The 17,519-nt window shown below is 45.9% G+C and overlaps 1 protein-coding gene across 10 annotated transcripts in view; it reads left to right on the top strand.

Annotated features, from left to right (window-relative positions):
* ENPP2 (ectonucleotide pyrophosphatase/phosphodiesterase 2) overlaps positions 1–17,519 on the top strand; it is a 136,832-nt gene that overhangs the window by 102,074 nt on the left and 17,239 nt on the right. For all 10 annotated transcript variants that reach the window (XM_070802982.1, XM_070802978.1, XM_070802984.1 and 7 more), the window contains 4 exons: positions 982–1,069; positions 1,229–1,316; positions 2,482–2,666; positions 6,403–6,454. In XM_070802982.1, the coding sequence (XP_070659083.1) occupies positions 982–1,069; positions 1,229–1,316; positions 2,482–2,666; positions 6,403–6,454 (413 nt within the window). The remainder of the gene's footprint in view (positions 1–981; positions 1,070–1,228; positions 1,317–2,481; positions 2,667–6,402; positions 6,455–17,519) is intronic.

Raw genomic sequence — 17,519 nt, 5'->3', positions numbered from 1 at the left:
CAGTCGTGTCCGACTCTGTGCGACCCCATGGACTGCAGCCCGCCAGGCTCCTAGGTCCCTGGGATTGATTCTTCAGGCAAGAACACTGGAGTGGGTTGCTTCTCCAATGCGTAAAAGTGAAAAGTGAAAGTGAAGTCACTCAGTCGTGTCCGACTCTTCGAGACCCCATGGACTGCAGCCCAGGCTCCTCCGTCCGTGGGATTTTCCAGGCGAGAGTACTGGAGTGGGGTGCCATCGCCTTCCCTCCGTCCGTGGGATTTCCCAGGCGAGAGCACTGGAGTGGGTGCCCTCGCCTTCCCTCCGTCCGTGGGATTTTCCAGGCGAGAGCACTGGAGTGGGTGCCATCGCCTTCCCTGAGCACGGAGCCTAGGGACAGGCATATAGAAGTGAACCAGACGGACCTGGTCCCAGAGCAGAGAACCCTGGAGCCAGTGGGGCACGTGAGCAGACAGTTGGAGGCTTGTGGCAACTCTGCATTGAGAAAGTCTATTGGTGCCCTTTTTGCAACAGCGCTATTCTTAAATTAGGGTATGTGCGTTGTTTTCTTAGACATAATGCTACTGCATACTTAATACAGTATAGTGTAAATATAACTTTTATATGCACTGGGAAACCAGAAGCTTTGTGTGACTCCTTTAGCGTGATGGTCTCTTAATTGGGGTGGTCTGGAGCAGGGAGCAGCACCTACAGGGCATGTCTGTGCCTGTGGCCAGTGCTCGGCTCAATACGACCGTGAGACAGGAGGAGGGCGCCAGACCTCAGGTCCCAATCTGTTCTAGGCTGATCGTCAAGGCCAAAGCACTGGGGGCAAAAAGACAGCATCATCTTTCATCACCCTGGGAATGATGCAGTCAAAGCGGATAGAAATACGCTTGGATTAGTAAAATCCACTTCTTACAGATCTTTTTGTGCACTGGACTTTTTTTTATCAGACCAATTTTATGAGAAGTCCTGATTGACTGTACAATCGTTTCACTCTAGGAAACCTTTGGAGGTTTATAAGAAACCATCAGGAAAATGTTTTTTCCAGGGAGACCACGGATTTGATAACAAGGTCAACAGTATGCAGGTATGCTCCCAGAACTATGAATTGAAGTGTATTTTAGAGGTTCTAAAAAGGATGGGAATGGTGGTGTAAGTGAAGCTTGCAGAGTATTCATAACTGGAGGGAGGGTTGCTCCTGGATATTAGCAATGCCTAATTGTTTTTGTTTCTTTTCTTTTGGAAGACTGTTTTTGTAGGTTATGGCCCAACATTTAAGTACAAGACCAAAGTGCCTCCATTTGAAAACATTGAACTTTACAACGTTATGTGCGGTAAGTCACTTATTTCATCAAAACCAAGAAAACAATCCGGAGTTAACATACGAACTCCTTTCGATGTTGGAGGAAGAAATGAGGTGTCTGTTTTCTGGGATCACCTCATCTTTTCATTAAAAAAATGCTGTGATTTGCCCATTGGTTCACGGGACAGAACATCATCCCCCTTGTAAGGCTTCTTTGTCTCCTTCAACAGTTGGCTAATGGGGAGTTCCATGGTGACAGAACACCATCCCCTTCTAAGGCTTCTTTGTCCCCTCCAACAGTTGGCTAACGGGGAGTTCCATGGTGTTACTGTTGGCAGCCTCCGGCTAATCTAACACAGCGTTACAGTCTGACACCACCGGTCACAGGCCGGGCGAAGCGAGCCCTGGGCACGGCGCCCCCCACCCCGCACCCCGCCTCCATCTCTCCCAGCGCAGCCGCGCACGGCTGGCCAGCTATTTATGTGCTCCTAATTATTTTTCTTCCTGGAGTCTCTAGTTGCTGGATGAGGACAGCTTTTCCTATTTAGTAAGGGAGCGCCAGTCTGGCGGTCAGAGGGGGAGTCTGCACGTCGGGTCTCCTGGGCCCCGTCCCCTCTGGGCATCCGGCGCTCCCCGGCCCTGCCTCCGGGCTCAGGCCAGTCCCTGTGTGCCTGCTCGGCAGCCTTCTCACTCGCTCTGAAATCAGCCTGTTCATTCCACAGCGGCCCTTCAGGGCACACGGCCAGAGCCTCCTCTTGTCCTGTACTTCTGTGGAGTGCATGAGAGGGCAGGCTCGAGGTTATTTATTGATCATAAGCCCCACTTCAAAACTCGGGATAAAAAGTCTCACAGAGAAGCAGGAAGGCAACGATCCTGACGCTGATGGTCCTTGGGTTGTAGCTATCACAGACATAAAGGTGGCGAAGCGAGGCCCTATTTTCCTTCACTCTTTCTTTGTGGGAATGTCTTTCTTGATATCAGGCCATGAAAATGCTATTTTAGAAAGTTGTTGCCAAGACCTCATCAGGCAAGGATGACTTGGGAGCTCAGAAGGGAGCCTGCCGTCTGAATTTGGTTATCCCATTCTGTTTGTGTTCCAAGTTTTCCAGACCTTGGAAGGTGAATGGCTTTGACTCTCCTCCTATCTCATCAAAAACATTTACAAAGTACCTGGCCCTTTTCTTTCTTCTCATCAGATCTCCTGGGATTGAAGCCAGCTCCAAATAACGGGACCCACGGGAGTCTGAACCATCTCCTGCGTACCAACACCTTCAGACCGACTGTGCCAGAGGAAGTCACCAGACCCAATTACCCAGGGGTTATGTACCTTCAGTCCGATTTTGACCTGGGCTGTACCTGTGATGATAAGGCAGAGCCAAAGGTAGAAGTAATCTTTTTTGTTCATTATGGAAGAGCCTGTCGGGTGTAGAGCAGTGCTGTCCGATAGAACTTTCTCTGATGATATGCATGGTCTTTCTGCATCGTCCAAAATAGTAGTTACTAGCTACATAGCTTTCGAGCACTTGGAACTAAATTTTTAATTTTATTTAGTGGCTTGTGGCCACCATATTGGACAGCACAGGCATAGATAATGAAGAGCAAAAAATAAAATTCATGCTATTCTGTGGAGTCGCGATTCCTAACCAAACGTTTTTCTTTTTTTCAACCTGAATCACATGTCTAGCAGTCATGGTCCCAATAGGAAACAGATGGCCCGTGCAGAAGAAGTTTTTCAAGAAGGTTTAAAGGAATTGTTTCAATCACATTTAATGAGAAGACTATTTACAAAGCTGGCAGGGTAGAGGGAAATCGAGGAGGGATGGTAAAGGCGCCTGGGGCTCCCAGGGCACCAATCTGGATCTCAACAAGAAAGGGGAGGAACAGTCACCAGCACATGGAGAAAGAACCCTGTAGGCGGGGCCTGAAATTTGGGTGATGGCGCAGTGAACACACCGCAGCCTGGAGAGAGGAAGCTGGGAGTGTGAGCACGCCCTTGCCACCCCCTGCTGGTGCTTCTCGATGTTGGAGCCCAGCCACAGGGCAAGCTTCTCTTTGATGTCCCTAGACATCAGCCTCCCGAGCACAGGGCAGGGGAGGGAAGCGGGCAGCAGAGCGCAGGTGGGCGTGCAAATAGGCGCTGCCCCGCACAGCCAGTTGGACAGTTGTTGAAACAAGCACGTGTCCAGTAATGATTTTTTTCTCGTATGTAAAAATCAATTGTATTTCTAAGTATAGCAACAGACAATTGGATAATGACATTTTAAAACACTTACAATAGCGTTAAAAATATAAAATATCTAGGAATGCTGAAAACTGTAAAACAGTATTGAGAGAAATTAAAAACCTAAATAAATGAAAAGGGGACGACAAAGGATGAGATGGTTGGATGGCATCACTGACTCAACGGACGTGAGTTTGAGTAAACTCTGGGAGTTAGTGATGGACAGGGGGCCCTGGCGTGCTGCAGTCCATGGGGTCGCAAATTGTCGGACATGACTGAGCAACTGAACTGAATTGAACTGAAGTAAATGAACCGGTACTCATCATTCATTGAAGAACTCAATATTCATGGCAGTTCTTCCTAAATTAATCTATAGATTCAAAGCAATCTCATTCAAAATCCCAGTGGATATTCTTCAGCTTTTTCTTTTGTACTGGAGTATAGCCGATAATGACTGGCTTACTGAATTTTACATTGATCAATGACCTTTAAAGTTGCCAATCAGTACTCCTGACAGCAAGACACAACCAGTGTTACCACACTGAGCTAATAGGGTTCCAACACAAAGCAAAGCAATCTGCGATTTTTGCACGTGTGGTTTTATTACAGGCAATGTGTGATCTTCTCATTAGACCTCAGAAGAATGGAAACTAGTTTTCTTATTGGTCTCTCTCCCTCCCCCTGCCACTGTCTGCCTCCCGGGGCTCCTTGGGGCCTGCGAGGCACAGTCTGGGAGCCCGCCACGGGAGGCAGTTTGCTTCCTGTCCCTCCACCCCTGCCTTATTTTTTTATATACGAGCTCATTATCTTTTTAAGTTTTCTTTTTTTTAAAATGTGGACCATTTTTAAAGTCTTTGTTGAATTTGTTTCAATATTGCTTCTGTTTTATGTTTTGGTTTTTTGGCCTCAAGGCATATAGGATCCTAACTCACTGACCAGGAGTTGAACCCTCAGCCCCTGCATTAGAAGGTGAAGTCTTAACCACTGTACTGCCAGGGGAGTCCTAGATCCCCTTTAATGTCTCCTACTTTAGCTCCTGATGAGAATTAACAGCGCTAATTAAAGTAGGTGATTCTAAGACTTCAGCTGGAGGAGTTGAGTTGCCCATGTCAACAGGAAGTGGTCTTTGAAGTGAATTCCAGTTATATTTTTAGAGGCATCTATTAGATCTTGTTTCCTGAATTACCTTTCCTCTGGGAAACAAGAAATATTTTGGTTCTTTCATCTTAAACTGTTTTGGAGGGATTCTAGATTATCTTTATTTTCTCAGTGGTTTTCTCCAAAAGACTACTTTTCTTAAAAAAAAAAAAAAAAACACAGATATACAAAAAAGGTATAAAGATGAATAAAATGAATACTTCAATATATAGACATCGTGAGAAAGAAAACGTTAAAGATGGAACGGAAGCTCCACGTGACACCCCCACCCCAATCCCACTTCCTTCCTACCTCAAAGCTAATTAATATCCTGTGCTGTGCTTAGTCGCTTAGTCATGTCTGACTCTTTGCAACCCCATGGGCTACAGCCTGCCAGGCTCCTCCGTCCAAGGGATTCTCCAGGCAAGAATACTGGAGTGAGTTGCCATGCCCTCCTCCAAGGGATCTTCCCAACCCAGAGATTGAACCCAGGTCTCCTGCACTGCAGGCAGATTCTTTACTACCTGAGCCCCCACGGAAGCCCAATATCCTGAATACAGTATATATAATTGCCATGCTGTGCTGTGCTCAGCTGTGTCTAACTCTTTGAGACCTGATTTTCCAGGCAAGACTATAGGAGTAGGTTGTCATTTCCTACTCCAGGGGATCTTCCTGACCCAGGGATCCAATTGGAGTCCCCTGCATTGGTAGGTGGGTTCTTCACCACCCAGGAAGCCCTATAATTGCCATGGAGACCTCTGTACTTTCACTCTGTACATAGATATCTCAAATAATATATCAAGTACCTTTAGTATAGTTCCCTAAAATAACCTATAGTATAGTTTTGAATATTTTATTTTTTATTAAAAAGATGTTTTTTTGGCTGCTCCTCGAAGCATTTTGGATCCATTTCCCACACCAGGGATTGAACTGATGGCCCCTACACAGGAAATGTGGAGTCTTACCCACTGGACTGCCAGGGAAGTCCCCTGGATGTTTTATATTTTTTATGTAAATGCTGTTATACCATATGTATCCTGCATTTATTTGTTGATCACTGTATTTTAAAGATTTTTTTTACAGATTAATACATGAAGTTGTATCTCATTCATTTTTATTGCTAATATCAATAGTTATTATAATGCATAATTGTACAACTAGCGCATCATGATTTTATTCATTCTGCTACTTGAGGACGTTTGGTCATTTCCCACTGTCAGCGCCTCCCAACAGCGTGGCTACAGACATCACTGCAAGTGTCTCTATACACGTGCTGGAGGGTGCCAGGACCCACAGTGGGAAGTGGACCTGCCGAGTCACGACAGTTTCAGGATTGCTGGATCATTCCATCTCTACTTTAGAAAAGCAATTTTATAAATGTGTTTGGGAATCACTTTAGTGCACCCAGAGATTAATCCAAACTTTTCAGGCAATATTAGAGTTAATGTGTATATATGTGCCCTAATCCTCATCATGGACATGGGAGGCTGGTCCCATGATTATCCATGTTTTTAAGAAAAGGAAGCAAAGTCATGGAGAGATTAAATAGCATGTTCAACACCATAGATCGCTCAGAAGTACAGCCTCAGTGTCAATTTGAGATAAAGTAGTAACACTTTATAAAGCGTGTGATATTGATGAAGCTTAGGATCCTATTTTGAATTTAGCTGGGTACTGAATAGAGAGAAGGGTGCTGGAAAGAAAGACCGTTTCTGATCTGCTTCCTTTTCCCTTTTGTTTTTTATTTTCACACATGAAGAACAAATTGGATGAACTCAACAAACACCTTCATATAAAAGAGTCCACAGAAGGTAAGGAGTTGACAGAAAAAAGAACCAGATAAGTTTTGTTTTCTAGTTTTCAAAAACTGGAGAGACTTATTTACTTCATAGTGTAAGCACAGTGTTTTCTTAAAATTTGAATTCAGATTGCAGAGTGACCTTTATGTGATCTGGCAAAGGGTATTGGTTTTTTCTCTGTATACAAGGTGCCAGCTGTGTAACAGAAAAGTTCTATTACCTTTTTTTCCCCCTTAACAGCTTTTAACCCTCTGAAAAACAGACACGCTGTTGTGTATCTGATGGGTTATAAGTTAAGGGCTGAGGGGACTTCAGATGAAGGGGATGGAAGTCACCAGTGGTAACAGCTGGTTCCTCTGCTGAAGGTTCCCCACCTGGAGAGTCGGTGTGTATGTCAAGGGGAGGGCTGCCCGGAAGGAACTGTGTTAGAACTCTCTCCCAAGAGGGTCTCGAGCCCTAACGCACCCTCCTGTTGTTCTGCATACGATTATAACACGCCTGGCTTAGCCAGCTTCTGCAAGCTTGTGATGAGAACAGAAAGCCTCAGCGGTTTGTGCATTTCTTATTCCTGTTTCAGGGTGCTGACTGTTGGCCAAGTGCTCCTCTGCCCCGTGGCACTTTCATTTTAGAGTCTGGTGTGAAGGAGCTGGCCTGGTCAGAGCACGCCCTTCTCGGGGTGGAGCCAGGCCGTGGGGCTCAGTGCCTCTGCTTTCCTTTGTTCAGCGCCTTAGCTGACTGTGAGCACCTCATGGCTTTCTCTCTCCACTCAGTCATTCTGGGTATTGATGTGCATCCTGATGCTTCTCCCGTCCCCGCTGCCCCATCTGCAGGCCTGAGTCTGCGTCCTGGGCAGAGGGACCGGGGCTGAGGGCGGAGTGTGTGCCCCTGCGTCCTGCTGACGTCCTGGTGTAGGGTCGAGTCACGTGTCCATCCTGGGGTTTCTGGCTGGGTTCGGTGCTTCTGCTTGGATGAGGCATTTCTCACTTCAGTTTCAAGTTCACTGGGGCCAGCAGGGCATGTGAAGCCCGTGGAAGAGGGACATACATTCTCTCCCCAGGGACCCCGTCCTCCACGTTCCTTGGTGATGGGTGGAAGCATATAATCCTTTACACAAGAGCAGTAAATAATTAGGAACAGTAATGTGATCTACCACCCAGGCTCTTCCTTCTGATTTTGAAATTAGATGAGGAAGAGGGGAAGCCTCCTAGGCAGGTTACTGCAGCAGAGGTGACAGCGTCTTCTAACAGCAAGGGAATGACCCTTGTGTGTGAAAAAGAAGACTGAACTCAAGCACAGCTGCCCAGGTCATGCAGTCAAGACGCACATAGTCAAATTCTCTTGAGAGCATTACTTATTAGCTGACATGGTTCTGTTTATCACATGTGCTGTCTTCAATCTGATTAAGCAAAGGTTGAGGAAACCCGTGGAAGATTTTATTTCCTTGACTTATTTCTCCTCTCTGTAAAGATCTTCATCTTTTCCCTTCTTCTCTTTCTGCATATCCACCCTCCTGCTTCTCTGTGATGACGGAACACACAGGCTCTTTGACATGTCATTGGATGAACACGGCCTTAGAGAAAGGACTTGGTTGATGGAAGGTACACAAATCCACAAACTCTAGAAGTGATTCAAAGTATTTGACATCAAATCTAGTGGATGATGGTGTCTTTATATTTGGAAAAATTCCAATACTGCCAGGATCAAGAACCCGCCTGCCAGTGCAGGAGATGTAAGAGACATGTGTTCAATCCCTGGGTCGGGAAGATCCCCTGGAGGAGGGCATGACAACCCACTCCAGTATTCTTGCCTGGAGAATTGCATGGACAGAGGAACCTGGCGGGCTGCAGTCCATGGGGTCACAAAGAGTCAGACACGACTGAATGAATTCACACACACGCACACCACGATCAAGGAGTGTAGAGTCTCATGATTTGAGTTTTTCAAACGTTCAGTCAGCAAGGCAGAGAAATATGACTGAAATGTTTCTTTTTGAAAGCCACTAATGAAATAGTTAGTTATGATAGCTTTGAAGGGACACTCATGTTTTTTCTGATTCAAGCTCTGGCTCTTCATGGTCCTAAAACATTTCTGGCTGGGGAAAAAAAAAAATCTTTCACTTCGTTTTCTGGTGGCAGTGCGCTCTTGGGACAAAACCAGCCCCACACTCGGCACAAAGAGTGGCCTCACACTGCCGAGCGCGGGAGTAAGAGGCGTCTTCTGGCGAACTGCTGACTAGCGACCTCATCGTTCCTTTGCTCTGCTCAGCGTTGAATACATCTTACTTCTCGGTGCTTTCACATCACCGGGGCTTAAAGTTTTTACTTTTTCATGGCAATGGACCCTCACGAGGATTTGTTAAGCACCTGCCCTGAGCTGGGGGTTGATTGCTGAGACGTTCTGTCAGGTTCTGTCAGCCGTCTCACCGCCAGTTCCAGGTGAATTCTTTACCACTGAGCCACTGAGCCACTGGGGAAGCCTGGGACAGCCTCTGATGATGCAAGGGAGCCTGTATTTATTTTTATTATAATTAACGGCTGAATAGCAACAGACTTTTTTGATAAAGTTGTCTGAGTTTATATAGCACTGTTTGCTATGTGTGCATAATAATGGCTATTTGCAATTGCCAATAACTGGAGTGATACGAGAGAGATGCTAAAACCATTACATGAAATACAAATAACTATATGTCACTGTCTGATTGATGCTTGTTTAAATTCTAGAGTATGTGTAAGCCTCAGCGTCCTCTCTCCTGTCTGGTTCTCTCCCTGTCTCTTGCTGTTTGTCTCCTTAAGGGCCCTGTCTCAGTCAGGGCTTCAGCTACAGAGTGCCATTTTCTTGTCTGAGTTCCTTCAGGCTGCTGTGGTGTGCCTGGTTCATAAGTCTGGTCCCCCCCGGAAATCATCAGGGTCCGCTCTGCTGAGGGGGACCTCGTGAATTTGAGGTGCTGTGTGCGCTGTGCTCAGAGTAGTCACTTCCCCTATCTGCGTATCTTTGAACATGTACTGAGGCTTTTCAGCCATTTAAAGCTCTATACAAATGTAAAGTTGTATTATTTTCCTGCCTAGTTTTTAAAAAAATACACAAGTAGGTAGCTGATTCTTTCAGAATAAATCACGTGCCCTGAACATACATTTGTACCAACCACGTCTGTAAAAGCTGTGCTTTCCAATAGTGAAACAACTCAGGATAAATTCAAGGTAACAGAAGAATGGTATATTTAATTAATGTTAGGTTATGTTTTATCACCGACTCAATGGACATGAGTTTGAGCAAACTCCAGGAGATGGCGAAGGACAGGGAGGCCTGGCGTGCTGCAGTCCATGGGGTTGCAAAGAGTTGGACACGACTCAGTGACAGAACAACAATGACAAATGTTTTATTAGAAATACTAGATTTACAGAATCAAGTCCTTCACTAAAGAACAATATAATCTTCAAAAATTATGATCTAAACTGATTTCTAAAGCCCTAATATTTCTACATTTGTAATGAATCCCAGATCTTAGTTGTATGGCTGCTATTTCTACATCAGATGTACTTAATGTCTTGGCAAACGTACTGAATTTTCATTTTGAAATCCGTTGAATGAATGAATGAATGAGATGGGGATGCTTAAATTTCTCATAGCACGCACTTCTGGCCGTGGAGCCAGGTGGAAGTTTCACTGTAAGAATAACTGCACTGTTCATTTTCACCTTAGTCTTTTCTCTGCTTACATTACTAAGCCGTGTGTTATATTTTCTTGGTCAGACTGGCATTCACCGTCATCTTGTGAGGAAAAGGTAAAAATCACTGTAGCACCCATGTTTGGCTCCTTATCACACCCTAAGAGAAATTATTTTGATTAGAAAAATGACTTAACCAACTAGTGATTCTTGTCAATTTAAAGCAGAGCCCTGAACAACTAGAGGGACACTTCTCTGTAGCTCTTTTCAATTATGAAATGCTTCTCACTTTTGTTATTTTACTGGAGATGTTGCTGCTGCTAAGTCGCTTCAGTCGTGTCCGACTCTGTGCGACCCCATAGACGGCAGCCCACCAGGCTCCCCCGTCCCTGGGATTCTCCAGGCAAGAACACTGGAGTGGGTTGCCATTTCCTTCTCCAGTGCTCCAGTGAAAGTGAAAAGTGAGAGTGAAGTCACTCAGTCGTGTCTGACCCTTAGCGACCCCATGGACTGCAGCCCACCAGGCTCCTCCGTCCATGGGATTTTCCAGCCAAGAGTACTGGAGTGGGGTGCCATTGCCTTCTCCTAACTCTCTCTTTTGTAGAGCCAATTAACAAAGAGCGTTGATAGTTTCAGGTAAACAGGGAAAGGACTCAGCCGTATGTATACATGCATCCATTCTTCTCTAAACTCCCCTCCCATCCAGGCTGACACGTATCATCGAGCAGAGTTCCGTGTGCTATGCCTTGTTGGTTATCCACTTTAGATACACCAGTGTGTGCATGCCCATCCCAAACTCCCAACCACCCCTTCCCCCATCCTTCCCCCAGGCAACCATAAGTTTGTTCTCTAAGTCTGTGCCTGTTTAGCAGTGTGTACATGCCCACCCCAAACTCCTAACCATCCCTTCCCCCATCCTTCCCCCAGACAACCATAAGTTTGTTCTCTAAGTGTGCCTGTTTTGTAAGTTCATTTGTATCGTTTCTTTTTAAACTCTGCATATAAGGGATGTCATGTGATATTTCTCCTTCTCCAAACACTGAATTTTAATGACTACCTATCAGTATTCCTTGCTGATGTTGAAAATTTACTAAATTTGGTGTTGTCGTTCAGTCACAGATCCTGTCCAACTCCTTGCGACCCCAGGGACTGCAGCACGCCAGTCTTCCCTGTTCTTTACCATCTCCCAGGGTTTGCTCAAACTCATGTCTATTGAGTCAATGATGCTATCCAGTCATCTCAACCTCTATTGCCTCCTTCTCCTCCTGCCCTCAATCTCTCCTACTCAGGGTCTTTCCAACAAATTGGCTCTTCTCATTAGATGGCCAAAGTATTGGAGTTTCAGCTTCAGCATCAGTCCTTCCAGTGAATATTTAGGGTTGATTTCCTTTACGATGTACTGGTTTGATCTCCTTGCTGTTCAGGGGACTCTCAAGAATCTTCTCCAACATCACAGTTCAAAAGCATCAATTCTTTGGCACTCAACCTTCTTTATGGTCCACCTCTCACATCTGTACATAACTACTGGAAAAACTGTAGCTTTGACTGTATGGACCTTTGTCAGCCAAGTGATGTCTCTGCATTTTAAGAGTCTTTCTGGGTTGGTCATAGCTTTCCTTCCAAGGAGCAAGTGTCTTCTGATTTCATGGCTGCAATCAGCATCCACAGTGATTTTCAGTCAGTTCAGTCACTCAGTTGTGTCTGACTCTTGTGACCCCATGGACTGCAGCACACCAGGCCTCCCTGTCCATCACCACCTCCTGGAGTTTGCTCAAACTCATGTCCATTGAGTCGGTGATGCCATTCCAACCGTCTCATCCTCTGTCATCCCTTTCTTCTCCTGCCTTCAATCTTTCCCAGCATCAGGGTATTTTCCAGTGAGTTACTTCTTTGCATCAGGTGGCTAAAGTATTGGAGTTTCAACTTCAGTATCAGTCCTTCCAGTGAATATTCAGGACTAATTTCCTTTAGGATGGCCTGGTTGGATCTCCTTGCTGTCCAAGGGGCTCTCAAGAGTCTTCTCCAACACCACAGTTCAAAAGCATCAATTCTTCAGCGCTCAGCTTTCTTTATAGTCCAACTCTCACATCCATACATGACCACTGGAAAAACCACAGTCTTGACTAGACAGGACACCGTCTGAGTGGTGGGCTTCCCTGGTGGCTCAAAGAGTAAAGCATCTGCCTGCGATGAGGGAGACCTGGGGAGAAACGATCCCTGGGTCGGGAAGATCCCCTGGAGAAGGAAATGGCAATCCACTCCAGTATTGTTGCCTTAAGAATCCCATGGATGGAGGAGCCTGGTAGGCTACAGTCCACAGGGTCACAAGGAGCCAGACATCATTGTGGCTTGTTGGCTCTGATTAAATTATAGGACTTCTCTGGTGGCTCAGACGGTAAAGCATCTGTCTGCAATGCGGGAGACCCGGGTTCAATCCCTGGGTCGGGAAAATCCCCTGGAGAAGGAAATGGCAGCCCACTCCAGTACTATCGTCCATGGAAAATCCCATGGACAGAGGAGCCTGGTAGGCTACAGTCCATGGGGTCGCAAAGAGTCAGACACAACTGAGTGACTCCACTTTCTTTCACTTTCTTTCTTTGACTAGACAGACCTGTGTTGGCAAAGTAATGTCTTTGCTTTTTACTATGCTGTCTAGGTTGCTCATAACTTTTCTTCCAAGGAGCAAGCATCTTTTAATTTCATGCTGCAGTCACCATCTGCAGTGATTTTGGAGCCCCTCAAAATAAAGTCTCTCTGTTTCCACTGTTTCCCCATCTATTTGCCATGAAGGGATGGGACCAGATGCCATGATCTTAGTTTTCTGAGTGTTGAGTTTTAAGCCAACTTTTTCACTCTCCTGTTTCACTTTCATCAAGAGGCTCTTTAGTTCTTCTTCGCTTTCTGTCATAAGTGTGGTGTCATCTGTCTATCTGAGGTTGTTGATATTTCTCCTGGCAATCTTGATTCTATTAGAGTAGTATCATCTGCATATCTGAAGCTGTTGATCTTTCTCTTGGCAGTCTTGATTCTCGCTTATAATTCATCCATGCCAGCATTTCACATGATGTACTCTGCATATAAGTTAAATAAGCAGGGTGACAGTATACAGCCTTGTCATATTCCTTTACCAATTTTGAAACAATCTGTTCTTTGATATCTGGTTCTAACTGTTGCTTCTTGACCTGCCTACTGGTTTCTCAGGAGACAGGTAAGGTGGTCTGGTATTTCCATCTCTTTAAGAATCGTCCAGTTTGTTGTGATCTACACAGTCAAAGGCTTCAGTATAGTCAGTAAATCAGAAGTAGAAGTCTTTCTGGAATTCCCTTGCTTTTTCTATGATCCAACAAATGTTGGCAATTTGATCTCTGGTTCCTCTGCTTCTTCTAAATCCAGCTTGTACATCTGGAAGTTCTCGGTTCACGTCCTGCTGAAGCCCACCTTACAGGATCTTGAGCATAACCTTGCTATGAATGCAATCATAGAATAGTTTGAGCATTCTTCGGCATTGACCTACTTTGGGACTGGAATGAAAACTGCCCTTTTCCGGTCCTGTGGCCCCTGCTGAGTTTCCCAAAGTTGCTGGCGTACTGAGCGCAGCACTGAAACGGGATTGTCTTTTAGGGTTTGAGAGAGCTCAGCTGGGGTGCCGTCACCTCCGCTAGCTTTGTTCATGGTGATGCTTCCTAAGGCCCACTGGGCTTCACACTCCAGAACGGCTGGCTCTAGGTGAGTGACCACACCATCATGGTTATCGAGATCATTAAGGCCTTTTTTGTATAGTTCTCCTGGGTATTCTTGACACCTCTTCTTAATATCTTCTGGTTCTGTTAGGTCCTTACCCTTTCTGTCCTTGGTCTGCCCATTCTTGTATGAAATGTTCCCTTGGTATCTCTCATTTTCTTGCAGAGCTCTCTAGTCTTGCCCGTTCTGTTGTTTTCCTCTTTCTTTGCATTGTTCACTTAAGAAGGCTTTCTTATCTCTCCTTGCTGTTCTCTGGAACTCTGCATTCAGTTCGGTCTATCTTTCCCTTTCTCCCTTGCCTTTCGCTTCTCTTCTTTTCTCAAATATCTGTAAAGCCTCCTCAGACAGCCACTTTGCCATCCTCTATTTCTTTTTCTTTGGAATGGTTTTGGTTACTGCATCCTGTACAGTGTTACAAACCTCCGTCCATAGTTCTTCCGGCACTCTGTCTACCAGATCCAATCCCTTCAATCTATTCATCACCTCCACTGTATAATGGTAAGGGATTTGATGTAGGTCATACCAGAATGGCCTAGTGATTTTTCCCTACTTTTTTCAATTTAAGCCTGAATTTACCAAATGCCCTTTACTAAATGACCACACTACAACTACGCCGGACCGAGACAGAGCGAGGCACTTTACAGATTTGCTTGTAAAGAGTGCAGCATCTCAGAGAGCTATGAGACTCTGGGAGGTTAGGTTAGAGAATCACAAAGCTATAAAGAGCTGAGATGAGATCTGACTCCAGTTCTCCTGGACACTAAAGCCTCTGTGCTTCCCTCTGTAAATGCTTCCTATTTTAAGGGTCGGAATAAAGAGAGAGTGTTTGGAGAGAATCTCAGTGCACAGCAGGGTTTGGAAGTTGTTTCTGAAGCAGTAGATGCTTGGATACAAACCGCTGGTCATATGAGCTCCTCAGCAGGCATGACTGAGTCCGAGCTCCTGCCTGGAGTAAGTGGGCCTTCCACCCAGCGTGTTCTCTATTAGAATAACCTGGCAGGCGGCATCCACCTGGAGACTGTCCAAGAAGCTAGGAGAAGAGTAATGGGCCGAGGCAGAGACCTGGATTCTGGGTGCTGTCGTGTAGCTGAATTACCTCACACAATCATGAATCCTCAGTTCCTGCATCAGTAAGATGAAGATGACACTGGTCTGCCCAGTCTCTCTCTTGGGGTTATAGTAGACGGGTCATATGTAGAAAGCCAGGTCTTGAAAGTCATAAAGAACAATATTTTGTTTTCAAATAAAACAGTCATTTATTTATCCAGGTCAATATCTGGCAACGTTGGAGGCAGAGATACAGTGGTAAACAAAACAAAAGCGCTGTCCTCATTAAGTTATTATTTTATTGTGAGATTCAGCCTGCTGATGAGTTACAGCACAGTGCTTTAAAGGCCGAGGTAAGAAAGACCAGGGCACCGACAGAGGCGTCCAGTCTAATCCCAGAAGCGGTTTACTCGGCAGTAAATGATAGTGGACACTCATAAGGCAAAGGGGAGAAAGGAGGTAGGAAAAGCAGAGACCTGGGGTAGAGATTCTGTGGTAAAATGTAAGAGCGTATTATTGTGGGAGTGAATGTTTAAAACACAAACAGAAAAAGAGGAGAGATTTTCATGTGGCTCTCAAGTCAGCCAGCTAATCTATGGGAATATGGGTCAGAAAGCTGAAGAGGGAAAAGAAATACACACTCCAGTCTGGACAAGCAAACGCTGGAAGACAAAAAAAGAGGGCTGGGGAAGTCCATACCACTTGAAAAGATTCACCTCCCAGTACTTGCCAAATGTGGTATCTGGAGGGGAACTGTGGCATGTCCCGAGAATTCCAGACACTATTGTAAACAGGGGACTGGGGTGTGGCGTGGAGGCTCCGTCTGGAATCTCATGGAGTAGGAACCCAGCCTGGAAAGACAAAAGTTATGCTAGATCTGTGTCAAGAAGTCACGAGGAACATATTTCGAAACTAGAAGTTCATCTCCAGGGTGGCTGGTCTCAGGACAGGGCCCTTACATGCACAAAGACTGAGCTCCAAGTCCTCTCTGTGGCTCAACCAACAGGGACTTTTTGCTACCCAGAAATGCCGTGAATGACTTGCCTAAGGTGTCGTATGGAGTAGCAGAGTCAGGCAGTGACCAAGAACCTGTGATTCTTTGATACCCTGATAAACCGAAAAGGCTCACTCAGTCGTGTCCGACTCTTTGCAACCCCGTGGACTGTAGCCCTCCAGGCTCCTCTGTCCATGGGATTATCCAGGCAGGACTGCTGGAGGGGGTAGCCATGCCCTCCTCCAGGGGATCTTCACAACCCAGAGATCGAACCCCGGTCTCCTGCATTGTAGGCAGACTCTAACACTGAACCACCAGGGAAGCCCTGATAAACCCCAAAAGGGAAATCTAAATTTGGATTCTGGGCTTAAAATGCTTCTTACTGCAAAGATTTCACCTCTTATAGGGCTTCAGGAAGCCTCAAGTAGGTTCTTTCAGTCATTGGGGAGCTCGTGGGCTCTTAGGAGACTGCCAAAGCTACTACTTTTTTTTTTTTTTTTGCTTCATCTCATATATGGTCAGTTAACAACTGAGGAAAAGTGAGTCAGATAATGATATCTTTGTGCTCTGTGTGCCAAAAACTCCAGTAGTGCATATACTGGGAGCTAGGAAGTCCCCATTTCTGAAGAAAATTGAGTCTGTACATATAGAGCAAAAGCATAAGTAGAGATGGAGAAGCTTAACTAGAGCAACGTTTCAAGAGAAAGGGACTCTTCCGATGCCTTGTCCCCTTTTTCTCCCCTTTCTCCCTCTTGTCCCCTTGTCTTTTCCGTGGGAGCTGAACAATGAGACCATGTTATTTGTCGTCCCCTTTTGAGGGTGAGAAGAGCGACTGTGCCAGGACATAGGTGTAGTTGGGACGTGGGTTCACTGTGTCTTAGCTCCCTAAGCTCCGGAGGGCTGCACTGACGCCCTCATCCCCGTCTGTGGCGGGTGCCGTTCTCTGTGCTCCTGTTCGGCCACGTCAGTGTCTCTGCTGGAGTGGGCGCCAGGCTGCCTTTCAGTTACCCACGCTATGTTTCTGTCTCCCGTGGAACTGTGAGCTCCTGGAGGCTGAAAGCCTCAAGACTTCCAGCCTTGTCTGGAGAATCCCATGGACAGAGGAGCCTGGCAGGCTGCAGTCCATGGGGTCACACAGAGCTGGACACTGAATGACCTAGCACACACACATGATTTATCTCTGTCCCATAAGCCAAGATCTGACACTCAGGTTTGACAAGGGAGGGTATACTGACAACACGTTTGAAGGGAGACAAGTGACAGGATTGGTGGGAAAGTTATTCCCAGGGGAAAGAGAAGGCGTCACGTGTCATAGCATAGAGTTGCTGACAGTGATCACGGGCAGTCCTGCAAATCAGTCAGCCTTCATGGAATGGAGGGGTGACAAGAAGTAAGGAGGAACCAGAGCTGGTGGAGTCTACAGCCTGCCCGACTATTGACTGACGCCTGCTCCAAAGAGGGGTGGTGCGCGAAGGAGCACAGTCGCTCTTTTGCTGTGCTCCTTAATGGGATAGACTGGGTAATCTACCAGGTTTGCATTTGAGCTTGGAGGAATGTGTTGGGTAAGCATGAAAACTTGAATGATAAAAAGAGAATAGCTTCTCAAAGAATCTTGATACTTCTGCTTCCAG

This window comes from Bos indicus, chromosome 14, assembly GCF_029378745.1.
Source record: "Bos indicus isolate NIAB-ARS_2022 breed Sahiwal x Tharparkar chromosome 14, NIAB-ARS_B.indTharparkar_mat_pri_1.0, whole genome shotgun sequence".
NCBI classification, from domain to species: Eukaryota; Metazoa; Chordata; class Mammalia; order Artiodactyla; family Bovidae; genus Bos; species Bos indicus.
The sequence above is the reverse complement of the archived record's forward strand: the minus strand, read 5'-3'. Positions and strand labels throughout refer to the sequence as shown.